A 21,193-nucleotide genomic window follows, 5' to 3' on the forward strand; every position below is an offset into this window, starting at 1 on the left:
CGTTTAAGGTTATTTTCTTAGAAGACATTTCAAATACCATCGTATAATGGACAAACAGGTGTGCAGAAATCGTATGCGTGGCCTAATACTTTAAACTGCATTATTGTTGAATGATCACAGTATTACAGTAGGTGCTTTTCAAATCTTCTTATAGAGAAAATCTAGACAATAACTTCTCTGTCAATCCTATCAAAAGTAGATGTCTCACAAAAGATTTTGATTTCTTCCAACGTAGACTAGAGTTGATTAATTCAACCAATTTTTTATTGGCTTCTTTAGTTGTTGTTTTTACCAATCATCAGATGGATAACGCTCCAACGGATTGCTTTGATGCAGCTTATTAGGTCGTTTTCTGTACCTTTTTGTGTCCTTATGACCCACCTGACTTATATCTAGTCCACCCTGACTTATGAAAGACAATATACTGTAATAAACCGAGTATCAATCATGAATAAAAATGTTTTAAGTATTTGATAAACTAAGAATTTATATGAATGTGCTCCATAAATTTGATATACCCTGAAATTGTATTCAAAATTTTCTAAAATAATTGTTAGGGTCCATAATCTGTCAAATAAAACTAGATGGAAATTATTTTTTAAATATCCATAATTACAAATTACTTTTATTGTGCAAATTATTTTGTTCCTTTGTTCCCAATTTTCGAATAATCAATGAAGTAGTATATTATTTGTAGGTGTTACTATGGATACTGGTGGTGTTGATGTGAAGATTGGTGGTGCTATGGTAGGAATGTCACGCGATAAATGCGGTGCTGCAGCTGCAGCTGGTTTTATGGCAGTTGTTAACCTACTACAACCTCAAAATCTCAAAGTAATCGTTGGATTAGGTATGGTTAGAAACAGTATTGGTTCTAATGGATACACTACTGACGAGGTATTAACTGCCAGATCAGGAGCACGAGTACGTGTCGTGAATACAGATGCAGAAGGCAGGATGATTATGACTGACATTTTGTGCAAGGTAATTACCCAAATAAGTCCATCAAAGTCACATATGCGTAAATAATAATTTCTAGTTTCTTGCAGCCTTACAAGAAATTCATATTCATAAGTCAAGTAAACATTATCCGTTTTTAAAAATTTATCATTTCAAACTTAAGAACTTCAAACTTTTATTTTTTGCATTTTCTAATAGGAAAATTACAATAGTACTATCTGCGTTTCACTATGGGAAAATATAGGGAAATGAAACTAATGGAAAAATAAATATAGAAGGTTTCCTGAGGTTTTAGGAACTCTAGTGACCAACAGTGGCGGATTTACCATTTTGCCGCCTTTATTGACTTCTGAAATTGGATATCCCATTTTTTAACTATTCAAATTACATTTGCTATCAAAAAAATTTCAACTTGGTTGGAATTTCTGGAACCGTTGGTGTAGTAAATGTGATTGATGGTGTAGTGGTGGTGTAAGCTGTGTATTCACAAAGAAATTTCAACTTTATAATTGGAGAACTAACGTTTCCTATAATATCCTTGTTTTTTACAAGGCAAAGAGTTGTTCGAAAACACAATTTTTAGCTATGTTACAAAGCGTTTAGCAAATTACTTTTCTTTTTATAAAAAATTCAGATCTTATCTTCTCCATAATTTTTGTTAATAATTTGAAAAACAATTGAACAAAATTTGTCGCCCCTTGAAATCAGCCGCCCTAGGCTACAGCCTACTGGTAAATCCACCACTGGTGAACAAAGAATAGGTCCCCTTCTACCCTTGCATCTGCCTGGAAAGGTAGCATTCAGATACTCACCAACAGATCTTGTGAAATTGGGAGGTGCACTATCATCTTGAAACCAGTTAATTTCTATTGGAAACATTAATATGTATATGACACACAAATTGTGAACCTCACTTCTCTTGCAAGAATCTCATATATCTTACTCCATTTAGAGTTTGGTTAAAGAATTACTACCCTACCTTTAGTATAGAATTCACTCTCCGTATAAAAACTGGGGCTGTTTGAGTCAATCTTATAGTTTTTCAAAAATGTTTCATGTCAGGTACGTTATTATGGAAAAGATGTTCTTTTTTGACCTGACTTTATTTTAAAAAAACTTGGAATGATTGATAACTAACTGCTTACCTTTATTGTGCTTCTAATAAAATTAAATGCAATAAGGGTAGTCTCAGTCAGCACAAAATATTTTAAACCGAAACAAGTTCTTTAGGAAACAAAACAAAATTGTCCCTTATATTGGAAAGTAATAAACCCATCATTTAGTTTTTTTGTTCATATAAAATTTTTTAAGCAAATTTTCATATAACAAAAAAGATTTATAATTTCATGAAAAGATGGCGTCCTTAATTTCAAAATGAGACGGAAGAAAATGAAAACGAAAAAACTATTAATTATATTAATAGCACTGGATTCATTACAGTTTTAATTCTCTGTTAAATATTATTAAATAAGTCAACTATGATTTTACAAATGAATTTTGTCGTTCAACGTTTTATAAGTACGGTTGCGTGGTTAGGATAGTCAAATGATCACGAGTCTAAGTCTACTGGAGAAATATGCAATTTGTATTTTTATTATACTCTAATACCAAGTTGAAAAAGACATATTGAGAATATGTGAGTACAGAAATGTAAAGGAAATATGGTAATATAGAAACTATTACTTTTTAGATGGAAAATTAAGTAAAGTTAAAGTTTATTGTGATGACACTAACATACAACACACAGTTAAATAATAAATTAAATATTGATATCAGAAAGTGTGGGCATTTGATGAATACAATGAGTTCGGAAGAAGTTGGAAAAAATTTAAAACGCCTACACTTTATGGTATAACTGTGATCATTTACTCTTTAATCATTCTTTCACATAATATAACCATACTTTGATAATTTCAACATCACATTGTACATTAGTATCCACGACAATGAATTTGAACTTTAGTCAACGGCGGATTTTCAGCTAATTTTTAGATATAATAGTACCTATATGACCAACTTTCATTTACATTTTTGTACCTGTCATCATCAGCATCTATTATTTGAATAATATTTTTATTGAACTTTATTCAACTGTTTATACCACCACTACACCAACACTTACAATTACACTGTCTGACGCGCGTTTCGATAACCAAGTTATCATCCTCGGAGACTGAAGGTAAACTAAAATCTAATGACTTGACTTATCTGTTTTATATTAAATTTTCATACCAATGAACCTTCTCCCGCGAAAATTAATTCCAGCCGGAAAACGTCCTTGCCGAGAATCCTCACATTTATTCCTTGTCTACTAAATTATAGATTGAGCTGCGAGGAATTGGCCCTTTGTCCCTATTTAAGCTAGTCTCACATTTAGCAGCTTCAATGCTTTCAAATGCATACAACAGTTTATTATTGAATACATTTTTTAACAGTTTCACTTTATTAATTTTAAGGTCATGATTATGATCGGCAATACTTGATTTTCCGGTCCGCCCACATTTTAAATCAGCTATGTGCTCTTTAAACCGGACAATAACGGATCTCTTGGTCTGTCCAATATACTTTCCGTCACAATCACTACAACTTATTTCATATATACCACTCTTTTCCAAATTCGGTACTTTATCCTTAGGATTGTCCAACAATTGTTTTAATTTATTGTCGGATTTATAAACCAATTTAAAACCCTCTCTGTGGAATATTCCTTCCAATCCTAAACCTAAACAGGATTGAAAGGTATCGGAGAAAATTTTTCTTATTTTTTATTTTGGGTTTGGAAAAAAGTGGTTTCACTTAGAGACTTCTTAAACCTATGACGATTAATTAACCTATTTACAATTCTTTTATCATAACTGTTGAGTACACCTACATCCTCAATAAAGGTCTTCCTTATTTTATCTGGAGACTGGCTATCTTATGTTGCTTAACTTGCAAAAAATTTGATTTTTAAATATTTACTCCATTTTAAAAGTGTGGTTTTTATATTTTTTCACTTAATTTTTTTATCAATATAATAATAGCAACATATTTTTTTATTTTTTAATATGAGTTTAATAGAGAGGCAATTTACTGGCGCTGACCATACTGCATATTTTTATAATTCTATAATAGATGACAATTATTCATATATTAGTCTAATTAAGGATTGTAATTATTGTTTTTATCACAACCTTCTGCAGAGTGTAATAATGTGAATACCAAATACCTGATTGATAAAGAAAAATATGAAAGGTTATAAAGGAATTATCAGATATCTAGAATAATTGCAGTTATTATTACTATAGTTATTTATAATAATTACTGTTCCTTTCATATATCAATGCCATCCGTTAGTTTCTTACGGTAAGATTTCAGTAATTGAATAATTTTATTTATTTTAATAAGAAAAATGCAAATAAAGTTTTTATTTTTAAATATCGTTTCAAACAATTATTATTTATAGCTGGTAAGCTGCATGCTGTTTTTTTTCGTTTATATAGTGCATTTTTATGTTTTAATACCTTAACCATGAAACTGTTGAAGGTATTATAAAATTTTTGCAGAATATTGGGAATAAATGGTTTACAAAAATTTGGTCAAAACCGAATACACTGCTCAAGGATATATTTTAGTCCAGTTTGTAACATGCCATTCGACTTGTCACGTCTTTCTTCAAATATTTTGAATATTCCTTTAGTTTACGTATTGTGGCCCAGTAGCCACTTCTATTTTAATTCCAACGGTTTTTTAAGAAATTAATTTGTTGTCGATATCCCACTCCATTCGAAAAATTCAATAAAACCTCGGTATTCATTCTAAATCTATCTGTCTATATTCTACAATAAATATGAGTAAATTCAGTTAAATTTTTGGTAATATTATCATTTATATTCACTGGTAAGTTTTTCAAATATCTTTTTTTATATACATATGGTGCTCACAAAATTCCAGACATCTTATTAATTTCTTTTTCTTTTCATACACGAAAAATAAAATTTTTGCATAAAACAAAAGGAAATATATATAAGAAAAATTGAAAACTTACTATCGAACATAAAGGGTATCTCCACAAATTTTACTACATTCACTTATATTTGTTGTAGAATGTAGACAGATAGAGGGCGATTTAGAATAAATACCGAGATAATATTGAATTTTTCGAATTGGAGATCGACAACAAATTAATTTCTTTAAAAACTGGAATCCTAAAGAAAAACGTAACAAGCCGAATGGCATGTTACAATTATTATAAATTAGCACAGAATTTATTAGACAATTCATGTGGTTGTTGATTTATTTAATGATTAAAAAAACATACCTCAATGAGCTGAGTCAACAAGTATATAACAAACTACATTATTAGATTTATTATATCCAAAAGGGGAATTGCATTTTTTAAAAAGTATTTTATAAGTTTTTGATATGAAATAAGGTCAAAAAGTAAAATACTACAAATATTTAATACAAATACAAATAATAAACTTAATCACTATAAAATATTAAAATAAGTTAAATTTGAATCTTACTTACATTAAAATGATCGTGGCAACAAAAATAATTATATCTTGTAGAATCGACCAACACTTTCAAACCATTTTTGTTGTAGTATATTCCAATTTCTTGGCATCATAAAAAAATCTTTATCGGGTATTTACTCATGGTATTTTTACATCATGGCTCAAAACACGATTTATATACCATTTTTCAAATTAATGAAAGTTTAATAATAACGCTTATTTTAGAATCACCGAGAGAATAACTGTCAAATTTACTTTGTATCGTATGTTCAGTTTTTATTTTATACGTATGACGTCACGCAATATGGCGTCCTTACTGAAATGTTTAAACTACCTACAAAATTCAGAAATGGAGTCGAATTCAGTTATTATTAAAATTATTTAACTCATTGTTTTCACAATGCAACCCCATTTTTTCCCAACATAGGTGGATTCTACTCTAAAATGAGAGGAATTTATGCTTACAATCACACCATATCGAAATCAAACTATTTTTGAAACTTTAAAAAACTAAAATTTTTGTAGTGTCATTACAGGTATTTAAATGGTCTATGGGCTATTAGTAAACTGGAGTAAATCTATACTGAAATGTTGAAGCAATATTTGGCGCTCTAAATTGTTGGTTATTGGGATTGAAGTTAATACCGTAGGTAAAATCTGAAATTGATGAATTTTTAAGAAAATCTAAATCAAATTTTCCAGTTGAATTTCCATAAAATAATATGAGCCAATAAAATCTTATTCGTATTCTTATCTTCCGAATTGATATGTTACCCATTTCTGATAGTAACTATTCTGCTTTGGTTACTCCCAAACTTTCGATTGTTTATTCATATTGGAACATGCTGTAAATCAATGAACCTTTGATCAAATATATTTCAAATCTCATTTGTGTGTCTTTTTCCGGTTAGAGTAGGCAATAAATTAATATTAAATTGAAAAAAGAAAATGACATAGTCATTGCTGATAAATTAATTATGATTTACAAAGCATAGTGCAAGGTGAAGGGAACGCAAGACGAGACTGATCTAGGAAATTGCTGTTCAGAGACGTGCTTATTGCATTAACAATAATTTACTACAATTCTTACAATTTATTAAGTATATAAATATACTGAAGTACACAAAATCCGTACTAGACAAAGATATTCTCAGTATTCTAATAAACTGAATGTTTGAGAGGGCATCATAAATAACAGAAGACTGGAACTGTTCCTTATTTGGGGATATTAAATGAGACGAGTTTGTTGTATATTTTTACAAATTTGATGATACTTTATAATGTCAACCCTGCAAATATGATTTTACCGTATTGAAGCTGTACTTTATTATGCGGCAGCAGCACGAACTAATCTCATTCAAGTTTTTCCTCATTACCAAATTACCATAGATATTTTGCAGAGCGTTGTCGAACAATTTCAACACGTCTATTTGATTGGCCAGAAATAAACGATGCTGCTAAAATTCTCACAGACGTAATAACTCCTAGCGGGTTGATAGGACAGTTGAACAATTTCATTCAATAAGTGTAACCACTTAAAAATTGAAGTATTTTATCCACGTCTGTTGTATACTGTACCAATTACACATCTGTTTGCCCGACCTTAATAATACCCGTTAATTACGGCAGTGATTACTTATACTTGATCCTGAAGCCTTTTTACCTTCTCAGGTATAAGCATGTTGAAATTGAGTCATTACGTGTGCTCTATTTTTCATAGCATTTTCCATTCTCTCCTATCTTGTGTCTATTGTTTAACTTCCTGACATCTTATTCCTCGATTCTCCCCTGCTATCTTCTCTCCAGCTCCTCCTCGGTATTCCTTTCTGTGTTTTGCTGGTATTCGTGTGCCCTTCGAAGCACAAGCTGGATGGTTGGTCGTGGAGATAGGCGAGGAATAGTCTAAGTGTTTTAAAGATTGTGGGATCCCTTAGCACTGCATTAATTTGCCGCATCCAAATCTCCGGATAGCCGCACTATAGGTGTAGAGTCATCGGATCCATATGTGAGAAATCAAGTCTTTTCTCTCTCCTAGGACTTACAAGCAACTATGGTCTCCCTGTCAGAACCTAATTTTACAGTTTTCACCACCTCAATATGTTGGACGCAGTACTTGGTTCTCGTGGCGTTAGGTTTAAAGGTTTTAAAGGTGAGTTGGCATTGTCTATTTTGGTACCAGGCGGCCACATACATATATCCTAGAGTTGCTTCAAGTAAATTTTTTTGTACACCAATTTTGAAATCGGAATGCAAACTGTCCCCAGTTTTCAGCATTGGGAAACATCGTATAAAGTCATTTGCTCTTAGTTTTTCTTTCACATAGTGTGCAAGCTTATTTGCTGTATATGGAGGCGGAATGTTAGACATTAACACGTAATTTCAATCCTACTTTGTAGGGTTTATAAGAGATGGGGATGAGACAATTTCTGCAGATGAAAGAAGAATTATAATTTCGTTTTTTTTTACATGGTCGGTCTGCGTTGATATTGTTGTGTGGTCTATTGCTATTTGTCTCATTCTTGGAATCAGACTTTTCCAGCATAAGTGTCATTTGTTTAATACTTTGTCTCAGATTAGCTATTCCTTTTTATAACATTGGTGAGTCGTGAACCTGGACTTGAGCAGATCCATACTACAAATATCATGGACAGAAAGAATTGTAAATATGGAAAAGTTTTACGCAAAACGGCAACACGAAGAGAATTATTGGCAACACAAAGAGAATTATTGACTACAATAAAAGCCCGCAAATTAGAGTACTTCGGTTGTGTAATGAGGGGATAACAATACGAATTCCAGATATTAATTATTATGCAGGGAAAGAGAGGTATAGGATCACGAAGAATATCATGGCTGCGAAACTTTAGAGAGTGGTTTAACTGCACATCAAACCAACTTTTTAGAGCAGCTGTGAATAAAATATAAATAGTCATGATGGTCGCCAATCTTGGTCCGAAGATGGCACTTTAAAAAGAAGAAGAAGGACACCATTAACCTATCTATGTAAGTTGATTCGGAAGAAACTGTTTTGTATTTTTCTAAATAATCACAAGAGCGGTCACAAAATAATGTTTTTCTCGGTTAATTTTAGCATAGTCAAATCAAACTTTTTTATTAAGGAATGATGGTAGAATTCAAAAATTGAAAAAAAAAATAACATTATATCCGGTGGCTGAGGGTCCTTAACCCCTATTGCACGCTTCTGGAAACAACGCAACTAGTAGTTTATCAACCTGATAATCGTCAAAAAGTTTCAATAACAATCGATCACACCATTTAAAAGTTATCGACAAAAAATCGTTTTATTTTGAAAAACAACACCCTGTATCTTAGAAAGGATACATTTGTGGACATAAGTTCCCTATCTGGATAGGCACAATTTGACCCAAGGAATTTCCCCTAGAGCGTTTGCAATCGAATTTAGGACACATTATTTTCTACCAATGATATTCTGGTTTAGTACCAAATACTTTGTTCTCTTTTGGTTTATTCTTAATCTTATAATTATATTAGTTAATATTATATATTAATAAAATTAATCTCATAATTTTTACAGTCTATTCTACTTTACAGTACTACGTCTTTTTCAGAATCCTTACCAAAATCTATAAACATAACATGTGGACTTAATTTTTGCTAATAGCTTTTTTTCATTATTGTAATTATATGATCCGTTGGTCCTCTTCCTTTCTTGAAAACTCCACTATTTTTTTTTGGTACTGATTCAATTTGATTCTCAGATCACAATCAGAAGTGATATCCTCTTATCATTTTCACATCTTTTTTATTTATTATTGGAATTTGTGAAATCTTGAATAAAAATTATTGATTAAAATTTTTTATTATTATATAGATATAGATTTCAAATGTTTACTGTATAAAATTTCACAATCAGTTGTAGTTATTTGTAAATAGTGAATTTGTAAATTATATTGAAAATTTTTGTTTTAACAAGAATCATAAGTTGAACTAACATTAGTATTTCCATTTCTTGCTTGGTTAGGTATGTTTGTTTAGTTTTAAAAAGTATTAGTGGGAATATGATGAAACATGTTCATACTCATGTAATCTAATTGAGGTACTTTCAACTAATTCACATAATCAAATACTCTAACGTACCTCAGCTGTTATATTAGTGAGTTATTAGCTTTTTCAGTTCTTGCAATCAACTATAATATACAGGAAGGCTATTTTGTCAAAATATATATTATTTTATGAGTATTACTATATTTTTCGCGCACTTTTCTTCCTCTTACACTTAAGTGCTTGTCTTAAGGTGGTAATATTCAGCATAGACTACCGGAATGGAACAATCCTTAGAATAATAATAACTTTATGTTTTATGTTATTATTGCTATCACATTATTAGACCAGTTGATGAAATGGAGCGAATAGAGAAAACCATTTTTGCGTGAATTGAGCATAGATGGTGTAAGTGAGCGGAAAGAAAATATCGTCGTAGGAAAGTTTAAGAATAAGCTCCAAATACGCAACAACTCAATTCTGCTCTGGACATTTAAATATGTATCTAACTACGAAGAGAATTTAGTACTCAGGAAAATAGCAACATGGAATATTGGAAGCAGAAAATGGAAACAAGACTAGACTAAACAGTGTCAATTTGATAGTAAATGAAAAACTGCTCACTTTGAAAAAATGTTTCCGATCAGTAACATTCAAGAACAAGGTAGTTGGAGTCATAGATGAGCCACCCTCGTAATTGTGGCTAAAGTGAGCTCTTTTAGTCAAAAAAAAAGAAACAAAAGATACAACCAACTGAACTGTTTTATGTGGTAAAAGAATTTGAGGCGTTTAAGTACCTTCAAATCAAAATTTGGAAAAATGTGATGATGATTCCGCCGGTGGTGAAGAATGTTGAAAGGATGGGATGCAGACAACACACAACAAGTAAGTAGTGCGGTCTGATAAAAAAAAAACTATGACTAACCCTTCATTTCCGCACATCCACACATTTTTCAGATCGTCTCACTAAAGCTTATATGCCACTATAAACATATTATGATCCATCTTTAGAGTCAAAATGTTCGTATACTTCCTGTTTACTTTCATCTTCGCTTCTAAATCTTTTATCCCTTCAGCTTCGCGAAAAAGAAAATATCGGACAGGGCAAGATCAGGATTATATGGTGGGGTTCAACCTCTGCAAAGCCACAATCGTATACAGTAGTCTTGAAATGGAAGCACATTGGACTGGAGGTATTATCATGAAGCAAGGGCAGCAATCAAAAACATACTCTCACAGACCCATAATATTGTAGCCATCACTTTTTTAGGTGTTTTTCGTGATCTTTGCTTTTTTTGTTAAAGGACTGTCTTTCCGGGGACACTCTATGGAATCTCTTTTGGATGTCGTATCTTAATAAAATCTTCATCACACTTGATCTGATTACACTTTCTTAGTCGTCACGTCAAAGCTTTAAAAATCGACTCTGCTTTCCCACTTCGCTTAGAATTCGAGGCACCCACATTGGATTAATTTTTGTCATATTCAAATACTTATGTAGGATTCTTAGAACACTTGTTTTGGAAATACCGGTGTGTGCTGCAATTTCTTTAGGCGCCGGTCACTTAGAACAATATGTTCTTAAATAGACACCGTCACAGGACCTTCCCCGCGCGGGTCATCTTGTAATGATTTTCGTGAATACAGTGAATCGACTGGGACCAATTTTGAATTGCTCAAAATAATGGGCACGAATCATAGTAAACTTTGTGTTAAGCTTGTTGAGACTTGCCACTGGTGCGTGTATAAAGATTTATTATTGATTGATTATTGAAGATATATTTTTCATCCGTATAAATTTTTATGTATATCGCACAGTTTTTCAGAAATTTTGAAAAAAGGAGAAAGTTTCAAAAAGGATTTTTCGACGTAAAACATAATTTTTTCGAAAATATGCATTCTAAATCGTTCAAACTTCCAGAAATTATTATTAATACGTCAATAAAATAATCACACTGGATTATATTTTTATTGCAATTTGGGTACTACTGCTAATGGTGAATTTGACTTTCTTTTCTACAAAAAAAATATAAATCGATCTTATTTAGGCCATAACTTTGTTAGCTTTTATGCTAGAGATTCCTATTATCTCTCATTTTAGAGCGTATAGGTAGACCGTTTTTCCGTTACTCAACGTTGAATTTTGGAAAATATTCGTTCGATAAAAATATTAAATCTTCAATAAATGAGAAGTCGGTTTGTATAATGCTTAAAGCAAATTAAAAAAAATCAATATCTTTATTTTTTATAAGCTTCATTTTTGTTTCTTATACTTTTTCTGATAAGATCAAAAGTATTAGAATTATTCATGAAACATCGACTAAAAACATTGGTTTTTTCAAGAAAAATTTGAGTTTTCAATCGCGCATAATTGAAAATTATTGATTTAAAAAAAATGCTAAGAACAATGTTTGCTTGAACTTTGGACCACTTATCAATTTTCGCTTTTATTTTCAACTTCTTCTAATTGGGGTAGAACCCACACCTAGCGCAAAAACACGCATCGTAGATTTTGCTTTTTCAGGTATTTCCTACACGCTGACAAAATTTCATAAAAATCGATGCAGGTTTATGGAAAATCGGAGGTGAAAACCTTGTCTGAAATGAGAAGGGGAATAATACTGAAAATTTGGAGTTCTGCTAAAAATGACCTTCATAACCTGAAAAATTATTAAAAAAATGTGTTTGTCCAATTTTGATACATAATCTGAAATAAATCAAGAAACATGAATTCTCTGAAACATTTGAAACATAAATTCTCTGAAAAATCTGAGCAATCTAACATTTTTAAGCCCTCTAGAACTGAGTTTAGTGGTCCCAAAATTGGACCCTGTGTCTTTCGAATATTCAGTTCCCGAACAGATCCTGGCAATTTTAACATGATTGTCCTACTATAGCTTTTAAATTAAATTTTAAGTAAACAACAATCAAAAATTAAAATTGATTACGTTGAAATGGAAATCATATTATAATTCAAAAATCAAAATCAAAAAAATCCCTTATATGGTGTTATTGTCTGAAACTGAAAAAACATGGTTTTTTTTATTTATACACTTCATAGAGCATAAGATGTGTATAAAATGTTATCTGTTGCCCTTATATTTATTTCCCTATGAAATATAAAACAATAAAAAATTCCGCAAATAATGCTCAAACTAACCTTGATTGATGTATCATATAAATAAGGATGTGTAATATATTTACTATAAATGAAATGATGAGTTCATTATTTGCGTTATATTTCTGTAAAATAAGTTTGTCTACGTCTTTGATTGTATTCCATGTTGTATTAACCGTCTGACCTCTATTGTTACAACGATTCTAATAAATAGTGCACGATTCTTGTAAAGGAACTTGAATTACTTAATTTGTTTATACAATTTTTAAATTTTTTATTATATGTCGTTTATGCAATAACCTTTAGAAACAAATAAGAGAAAACGATAGAGACAGCTTCATTATAAATGTGATTTATGTTCATCTAATCGCGATTCTCTTCCTTACTCCAACCTGTAACCATTTTCGTTTGTGGAATTATTTTTTATAAAATTAACAAAAATATTTTTATGATCAGGGAATTATCGGAATAATGACCATTTTATTAAAAGTTGAATTTAAAACTAGAGTTTTCGGAACATAGTCGCATTCGACACATAACTGGAATTTCTAACTTGAAATTTTATCTTCAAGTATTAATTAGATAATTAGGTAATTACGGTCAAACCTTCCTACTCGTGAAAAAAAGTTTCATACAAAATTTTCATTTACAATGTTGCTTGAACTCGAACTAATTGTTCCCATTAAAATTTTAACTGCGGAATCCATTTTGTTTTCTATTGAATCGTCTACGTAACCCTCCGCAACTGTGCTGGATTTCCACCCACCGTGCTTCTTTAGTTGAATAATATCACCTCCAGAATCCAATAATAGAGACGCCGAAGAGCGTCGAAATGTATGCCCTGGGTAGTTTTTTGGATTAGGTAAATTCAAATATGTTAGCGATAAGCGAGGGAATTTTTCAAAAGGTGTCGATACTTGCAACTTGGGTTTTTCATTTTCCATTTCTATACTGCAAAAAGAAATGATTTGATTTGACATTTGTGGAAGGTTGGTTTCCATAATTTTTATAAATCTTCACCTTCACTTCAGTTTAATCTATTGTCAGATATTTCACTAATAACAGTAAATCAACGTTGAACATAAGTTTATGTATGAAGTACTGTGTTAATTAAAACATTTCCGGTATTATTAATATCGTTACACTTCATTTTATACAATTCCTCCCTTCGCTGAGCTCCTGCGATTCCGAATATTAAAGCAACCTGAAAGATGTTACAAATAATATATGAGCTTACATTAAAATTGTTTGCTGTCGTACCTTTTGCATGAGCTTGCAACAGAAACTTATTAATTTCTTCACTGGCAAATGTTTTAAATTTTTTGGGTCTATGACCAACTGATTCATTTTTCAAATATGCAATGAGCTTCGACTATTTATTGATGTGTACGTAGTTATTTACTATTAGGGTGCCTTTCAGTTTTGAATAAATCGACCAAAGTGTTGAATATTTCCACATTTTGGATTTACTTTCAGAATAAGCTGCTAACACTCTTTCTATGAAGCTGTTTATGCCTTTTTTAAAACGCCACTCCATAAAAGAATTATATTCCTTCAATTACTATTCCCTGGATTTCTCAGGGCGAAGATTCATAGTCGCTGGTGGGCAATTTAAACTTTCTTCACTATTACTCTCAATCACTCCTTTTAATTAGACACAAAACGAATTTTCTTGAATGAATATCAATAAATAAAAGTGTGACAGTTTATCAGAGAAACGATTTGACACCAAAAAGAAAGCGTTGACAGCCCACAATTTTGATAAAACAATTTTATAATTGCGATAAAAAATGACACGTTAAGGCACTTTTTTTAACGTAAAAGCGTGAAAACATGAACCGCTACGGTACTTTTTTTCACGATTTTTGCCCGATTTATGAATGCAAATGAATGAAAAAAACTTGAATATTACAACGGACGTAGAACAAATATTTTATTTTGGTATTATGTGGTGGATTATATAAAAAAAACAGCTGATCTACGTCAAACTGGCGGTCCTGGGGTAAACAATAGATTTTCTCGTAAATACCCGAGTCAATATTTCTTAGCTTTTCCGTTAGGGTTGTTTTGTATTGTTTTTTTTGTTTTATGGTTTTAAGAGGAACCCATAGATAATCCTTAGATTTGTTTTAGTGAGACTAATACGGTTGAAACTGAGTATATTGCGGTTTTTTTTATGATTCAATCAATGTACAATTTCGTGATTGAATTAGGGGAGTTTTTGAGATATTAATTTCCACTGTTTCGGTCAAGTTCATAAAACATGAGTAGGTTCAAAGTGATAATCCTGTGGCAGCTGAAATGTGAAATGATAAACTTGAAGCTTTAGGTGGAGTTGACCTTTTTCATTAGATGATAAGCGGAATCCTGCTCATTTTCCACAAGTTTGCAATATAATTTTGGTTTATAGTATACTATCTACACTAAGCAGTTCTTTTGGTAGCAACTGTTTTAAAGCAGTTTTGCAAAAAACTGGAAATAATGAGGTCTGAAATCGATCAAATAAGTTCCCAAACTACACAAAAATTTACGACAAAAGCATTTGTTAACCCCACAGTAGCAAATTTCTCTATGTCTTTCTGCATTAAAAGACGGAACAAACTTTATTAAAAGCACTTTATTAATGGCGCGTTGTGCGCCTGCGTATCAATCAAATATGTCACAAATAAAGATGATTGTATTAAAATCGTCACTCCGATAATTATTTCGATTACATCAATATATTTTTTCTATTATAATGTAACTGCATCCTTAAATATCCTTATATTTTACTTAGATTGAAGATTCTGGACATGAATAGTTCTTCCATTTATTAAGTTACCAAACTTACACTGAACCATTATTGTACCTCGTTGGTTTTTTCTAGAGACTCAAATTTGAAACCTAAAACATGCCGAAATATATGCCTAAATGCAGAAATTACAACAAAATGTTTTATGCAAATACAGTTATAAAAAACAAAAACAAATGAAATTCTCAACTATAAAATGTTATGGGGTTTTATAAGCAATTATCATCAAAGTCAGAATCAGCATTTGTATATATTATAATGAGTAAGACACAGGATACACCGTAAATCTATTTTCTTTTCCTTCATAATAATATTTCCGTACACTATTTCCAAACCACTTGATAATTTCCTCTATACCTTTTCACATTTACATTTCACTTCGATTGTAGTTTAATTACATTTTCGTAATTCAGCACGTTTGATCACTGAAAGAGGTATATTGTTTTCAGACATGATTTCCACTGCTAAATATTATTTGATATCTTAGGAAGATATGATGCCTTCATAGTAACGACCACTCATCGTGGAGGAATAATAGTAGAAGTAGTATTCTAAATTAATTTTCAAATAAGTTTACTCTCATATCTTCATGTCAATCAGTCATGCATGCATTTCCCTTACTGTTAATTAAATAAATTGAGTTTTTTATTTTGTATTTTACTACCTTTGAGCATTCAGTAATGGCCACATTTAAATGTTTCTTTGATTGTAATTAGAATTTGATGGTGCAATGTCTGCACAGTGGTAAAGTCGAATTTTAATAATCTTCTAATATCGCAACTCTTATTTTCTTATTTATTTCATAAATGAATAGTCCTATGGATAATGTCTGGAATAGCTAGGAAACTTACCTCCCACAAGAATTCAGATAGATGAAAAATTTATCAATTTTTTTCAATTTTTTCAGTTTGATTGCCATTATCAGATCTGGAGACAATCAAATATATTTACAACTAATTAAGTTTGTAAGTACAAATGTTTTTATTTTATTACGTATTTGATAATATTCTCACTTGTCATTGCATTCTCATATTTGAATTATGGAAATTTTCAACAAAATCTAGAGCAATCGCACTGGACATATCGAAGCTTTTTACAAGGTTTGGCATGCTAAACTTCTAAATAAGTTAAGTTCATACGATTTGTCGTCCTCATTCGACTGGCTTAATAGCTTCGGTTGCTATCGATGAACACACTTAAGAGAGGTTTGAGTTCAAGGCTGTTGATCCCCAGAGATGTAGATACTCTCTTTTTCCTGTATATCAACGATCTACTACAAACACGATCTATACGCCGATAATAGCTCACTGGTGTTGTCGTTCAAATCAGCCGCCCCAATAAACTCAGCTAATACCCAAATCCTTATACAGCAAAAGATCACCACCATCAATACTATCTTGAAAACATTCTGGAGTGGGGTGGAAGCAATATGATTAGGTTTAATGCAGCAAAGACTCAGGTTGCTGTTTCTAGCTGGCACTGCAGCTGAGTATTTTATTTCTGTCTGGGCATAAAATTGGCTTGTTAGGTGTTGAGGTTGGGAGCAATATGTCCTGGCGTAGTCATATGGCCGAATTATCTAAGGCAGCTTCAAAAAATCTTGGAGCCCTCTCCAAGACCAAAAAGCTATATACTCCTCCTAGAGCAATATTTGTAAAACTTTCGGCCGACAGACGTGGCTCACAAACACCAAGGATGTATCTTAACCAAGAATGAAATTTTGATTACAGTTTCGGAATGATGTTATTAGTTTCATAGAAGTTTCAAATGTATATGATCTTCAAATGATCTTTTGATTTCTATTACTTTTTCCGTGCGTTAATTTTTCCCTGCTATTTAATATATATCCTAGATATTTAATAATTTTTATTGAACGAATTACGCTCATTTTGTAACAAAGTTTAATATAAGGAGTTATTTTTATGTTGAAATGCCAAAAACTATAAAAATCCTAGTAATCTATCTAGGAGTGCGCTATAACTCGTGACGATTTTTAATTCGTTGAGATAAGGATGCACCAACTTGGGACGGGGATATTTCAGGTAAATGAAAAGGTAGTCCGAGTACCTAATACAACTCGTGAAGAATTCATTAAAAGTATCACCTGGAATTTAAAGCCCAATCCACTTGGGGAAGTTGGGAAATCCAAAAATTGAAATCTAGAATATCTAAATCCTTTAAATTGCATTTTAACATTAGGTAGGTACTAAATAATAGAATAGAGGAATTTTTGAAATTTGAAATCCCTAAAATTCCATTTAACATAATAATGCACACTGGCAGTTGGTTAGGTTAGATTAGTTAGGTTAGTGAAATAAAATAACAGAATATGAATTCGTGAAACAGGTCTCTTATAGATACAAAATGTAATATTTTGCATTGTTTTGTTATATGTTTAGAATGTGAAATATTTCTCATTGAAATACACTGTAAATATGTATTTTATTTTTGTTTTTCGTTTCTTAATTAAAATCCTGAGCATAATCTGCCGTCACGAGTTGTCTAATCTTCATGACAACCACGATCACGAGTTAGCATATTGTAAGAGAAATTAAAATTTTATGGCGGGTATTGGAATCAAGAGTTGGCGCAACGATAGAAGAGGAATTGATAATTTATAAAGTTCAATTAACAAACGAAACAAGAAATTCTGAGATGATCGCATTTATCCATTGGTCGACCAGGGTTAAAATGATCATATGACTACATCCCGATTAACTTGATCAGTTTCCGAACAACAGTGAACGTGATACAGGTTAGAATTTGAACATTCAGAAAATGATCAAGTTAATCCGATCGGAATTTCCAAAATGTCGTTGAATCTGTCATGTAAATCTAGGCACGATAAACAATATTAATATCAAACCTCTATACAATACTTTCTAAACATGATTTAATTCGTTTTTTTTTTCATTTTGTCATCTATATATTTATTATTTATCGTCCAATAAGATGAGGATTCGAGTTAATACATATTTTAACGATTTATAGATTTATTTGTAGTTAACCCTATAATTTGCATTGCATCAAATGTCGTTATTTATATTACTCTCTCCAAAAATTTCGAACCAAGTGTTAGCATGTCGTTTTTCAATTTTTATTACCGTTTCAATAATTAATGCAGTTAACGGGACAACGAGAATATCATCTGGAATGTTCTATCTCGATAAAGGTTAATCGTAAATAAAAATAGTTGACGAAGGCAAATAAATTACTAACATTGACTTTATAATTTTATAAATCACCTCCGCCCAACTATAATTGAATATAATAGGAAAAAACCAGATGCAACCAAAAATGAAATATAAGTTATCAATTTGTAATAAATTCAGTAGCCAAAATTCTATTTTTTCTCAAAAATACTCGGAATCTTCGATCATTATTTCCAGTTACAATATATCACATACAATAAAATCATGTATACAGGGTGTCCCGATTTAGATATAGGACATCATCGTTGATATTGTTGAATAGAGACCCTAATTTTGATAAAGTTCGTTAGAAAATGCATTTATAGCACAGTTCTCATAGCAAAGGTTTATATAGAGGATTGTAAATAAGACAGAAGTAAATGTTAATGAACAGATTTTCACTAGATTTTAATGTGGCCATCCCGAAGGAACTCGAATATAATACATAATAAAAAATAAATAGGTGAACCTTAAATTTTTATTAAATAATTCTATACATCATTGACGGTAGTACGAAAAATAGTGAACTTTTAATATTAAATTTTCACATTCATTTAAAGAAATTTATTGGGTTAAGACATTTCATTAAAACTCAAAAATAAAAATACACACCACCAAATTTATATGAAATACACAAAAAAGTGTTTGCAAAAATTTGTATGTTAGGTACTAACGTCATATAAATATATAATATATAAGAATAGAGTAACATACCTAATTAAATAAGACGTTTTCTATCAATAAAAAATCATCTTCATTAGTGTCGTCATTTTACAAAAAATGGTTTGATGAATTATGATGAATCTATTAACCTCTTCAAATTTCCCAGACTTACTCTGGGAGAGAGTGAAGGAGGAAGGAAAAAGGGAAGAAAAAATATATTGAGTCCCATAGTAGCTAAAAAACATGCTCAAGTTCAAATATTCGATCGATTATTGCGACATATCTCTTCATTTGAGCCCAGATTATGTGAATTGTGCCAAGCGTAACATTTCAACTCCATATTTCTTCGCTATATCATCTACACTGTACTTTTCAAATTATGATTTTGTTTAAATAATTGTAAGAACTCTTCTGCCACTAGTTCTTTAGTAATTGGCCAGTCGAAGAGTTATTGCTTTTTCCATTTAGCGTTAGTGACGGTTCCTTTTACTTTATATAGTAACTGATAACATGCGTTTTCCTTATCATAGAGTCGGTCTAAATGTAATTTTATTTGGTTATACCCTAGAACTTGAGCAGCAATTTTATGAAGGTTCCTATCAAGAACTCCTTTATGTCTTTCAATATGAGTTATACTTAAACGGCGAACTTCAGAAATTAGAAATTTTGAGACAGTAGACAACCTTTCATAAATGCATGACAACCAGACAACCTTTTTGCTTTTTTTCTTTTCCCAAACTAAATTTAATTCATATTGAAGATTTCTACAATTTGTGTCTTTTACATGTTGGCAAGTTTTATCTCCATTGGATCCTAATTAAAAGTTTATCAAAAGTGTGTTTTTTTTGTAAATAAAATAAATGCACTTTTCTTTGTATCACTTGTTTCTCCATCCCCGCTTATATTTAAATATTTAGAAACTAAACCCTGAACAGTACTAGAGTAGAATGTTTTACATGCACAATGAATTGCACTTTAATTTCAAGGAGTATAAGTTTGTGCCATTTATATCACACAAATTCAATTGATCGATATCACTTTGTTTGGCTTTGTAGTACAAAACTCACAATTATTTCGCATATTACAATCAGAAGACTATACAAATAAAAATGAAAATCTTTAATAAAATAATTTATAATAGGTATGCATAATACTGTCGATCGATTAAAAATTTTAATCGCTTCCAAGAAAGTTCAGGGCTACGTAAATTGAACTTGAATTATAAATATTATCTACATGTAGAAATTATATATATTCACTTTATTTTTTTATTGCAATGATTTTATGAGATAACCAAATCTTATTTTGGAGCAAATCCGAGGTTTGTCCGGAGAATACGTATAAAAGTTGAATAATAACTTTATTTTTACAATCATTCCAATATTACAACATATTACCTCCTTAAAAGTAGTTCCTTAGAAATGATACACTTCTTCCAACGCTGTTTCCACTGTTGATAACATTAGTGAAAGTCTTCAGTTGTGATGCTGTTTAGTTGGCGTATCGTTTCTGACTTGATGGCTTTCATATCTCCCAAGTGCCACTCTCGAAGCACCGTTTTGCATTTCGGGAACAAGAAGTCACAATTGGCTTAATCAGGTAAATAATAATAAGGCGGGTGGGTATGTCACGGTGATTGAGTTTCGAGTCAAAAACTCACGCACAACGAGCGACGTATGAGCAGGCTAATTGTTGTGATGAAGGATCTACGTGCTTCCTTGTACCAAATCCTGTCAAACTCGGCCCACATGAGCTCTTAAATGTCTTGAAACTTCAACATAAGAAAATTCCGTTCACTATCTGGCCTTGCGAACAATGCCCTTAGAATCAAAGAGAACAATAAATATTGTTCTCACATTGGAACTTGATTTTGGCGCCTTTTTTGTTCTCTGTTCTCCTGCTAACTTCCATTCCTTGCTTTGAGATTTTAAATCCACATAGAATTCGT

At 31.2% G+C, this 21,193-nt stretch overlaps 1 protein-coding gene and 1 long non-coding RNA gene across 2 annotated transcripts in view; both read left to right on the forward strand.

Annotated features, from left to right (window-relative positions):
* LOC130891158 (putative aminopeptidase W07G4.4) overlaps positions 1 to 21,193 on the forward strand; it is a 96,120-nt gene that overhangs the window by 38,841 nt on the left and 36,086 nt on the right. Inside the window, exon 5 of the mRNA XM_057795744.1 lies at positions 698 to 984. Coding sequence (XP_057651727.1) covers positions 698 to 984 — 287 coding nt within the window. The remainder of the gene's footprint in view (positions 1 to 697; positions 985 to 21,193) is intronic.
* On the forward strand, positions 5,285 to 8,600 carry LOC130891159 (uncharacterized). The gene is made up of 2 exons (XR_009058858.1): positions 5,285 to 6,109; positions 8,032 to 8,600. It is a non-coding gene; the product is annotated as an uncharacterized LOC130891159 (long non-coding RNA).

Source organism: Diorhabda carinulata, chromosome 3 (assembly GCF_026250575.1).
Source record: "Diorhabda carinulata isolate Delta chromosome 3, icDioCari1.1, whole genome shotgun sequence".
Classification (NCBI taxonomy): Eukaryota; Metazoa; Arthropoda; class Insecta; order Coleoptera; family Chrysomelidae; genus Diorhabda; species Diorhabda carinulata.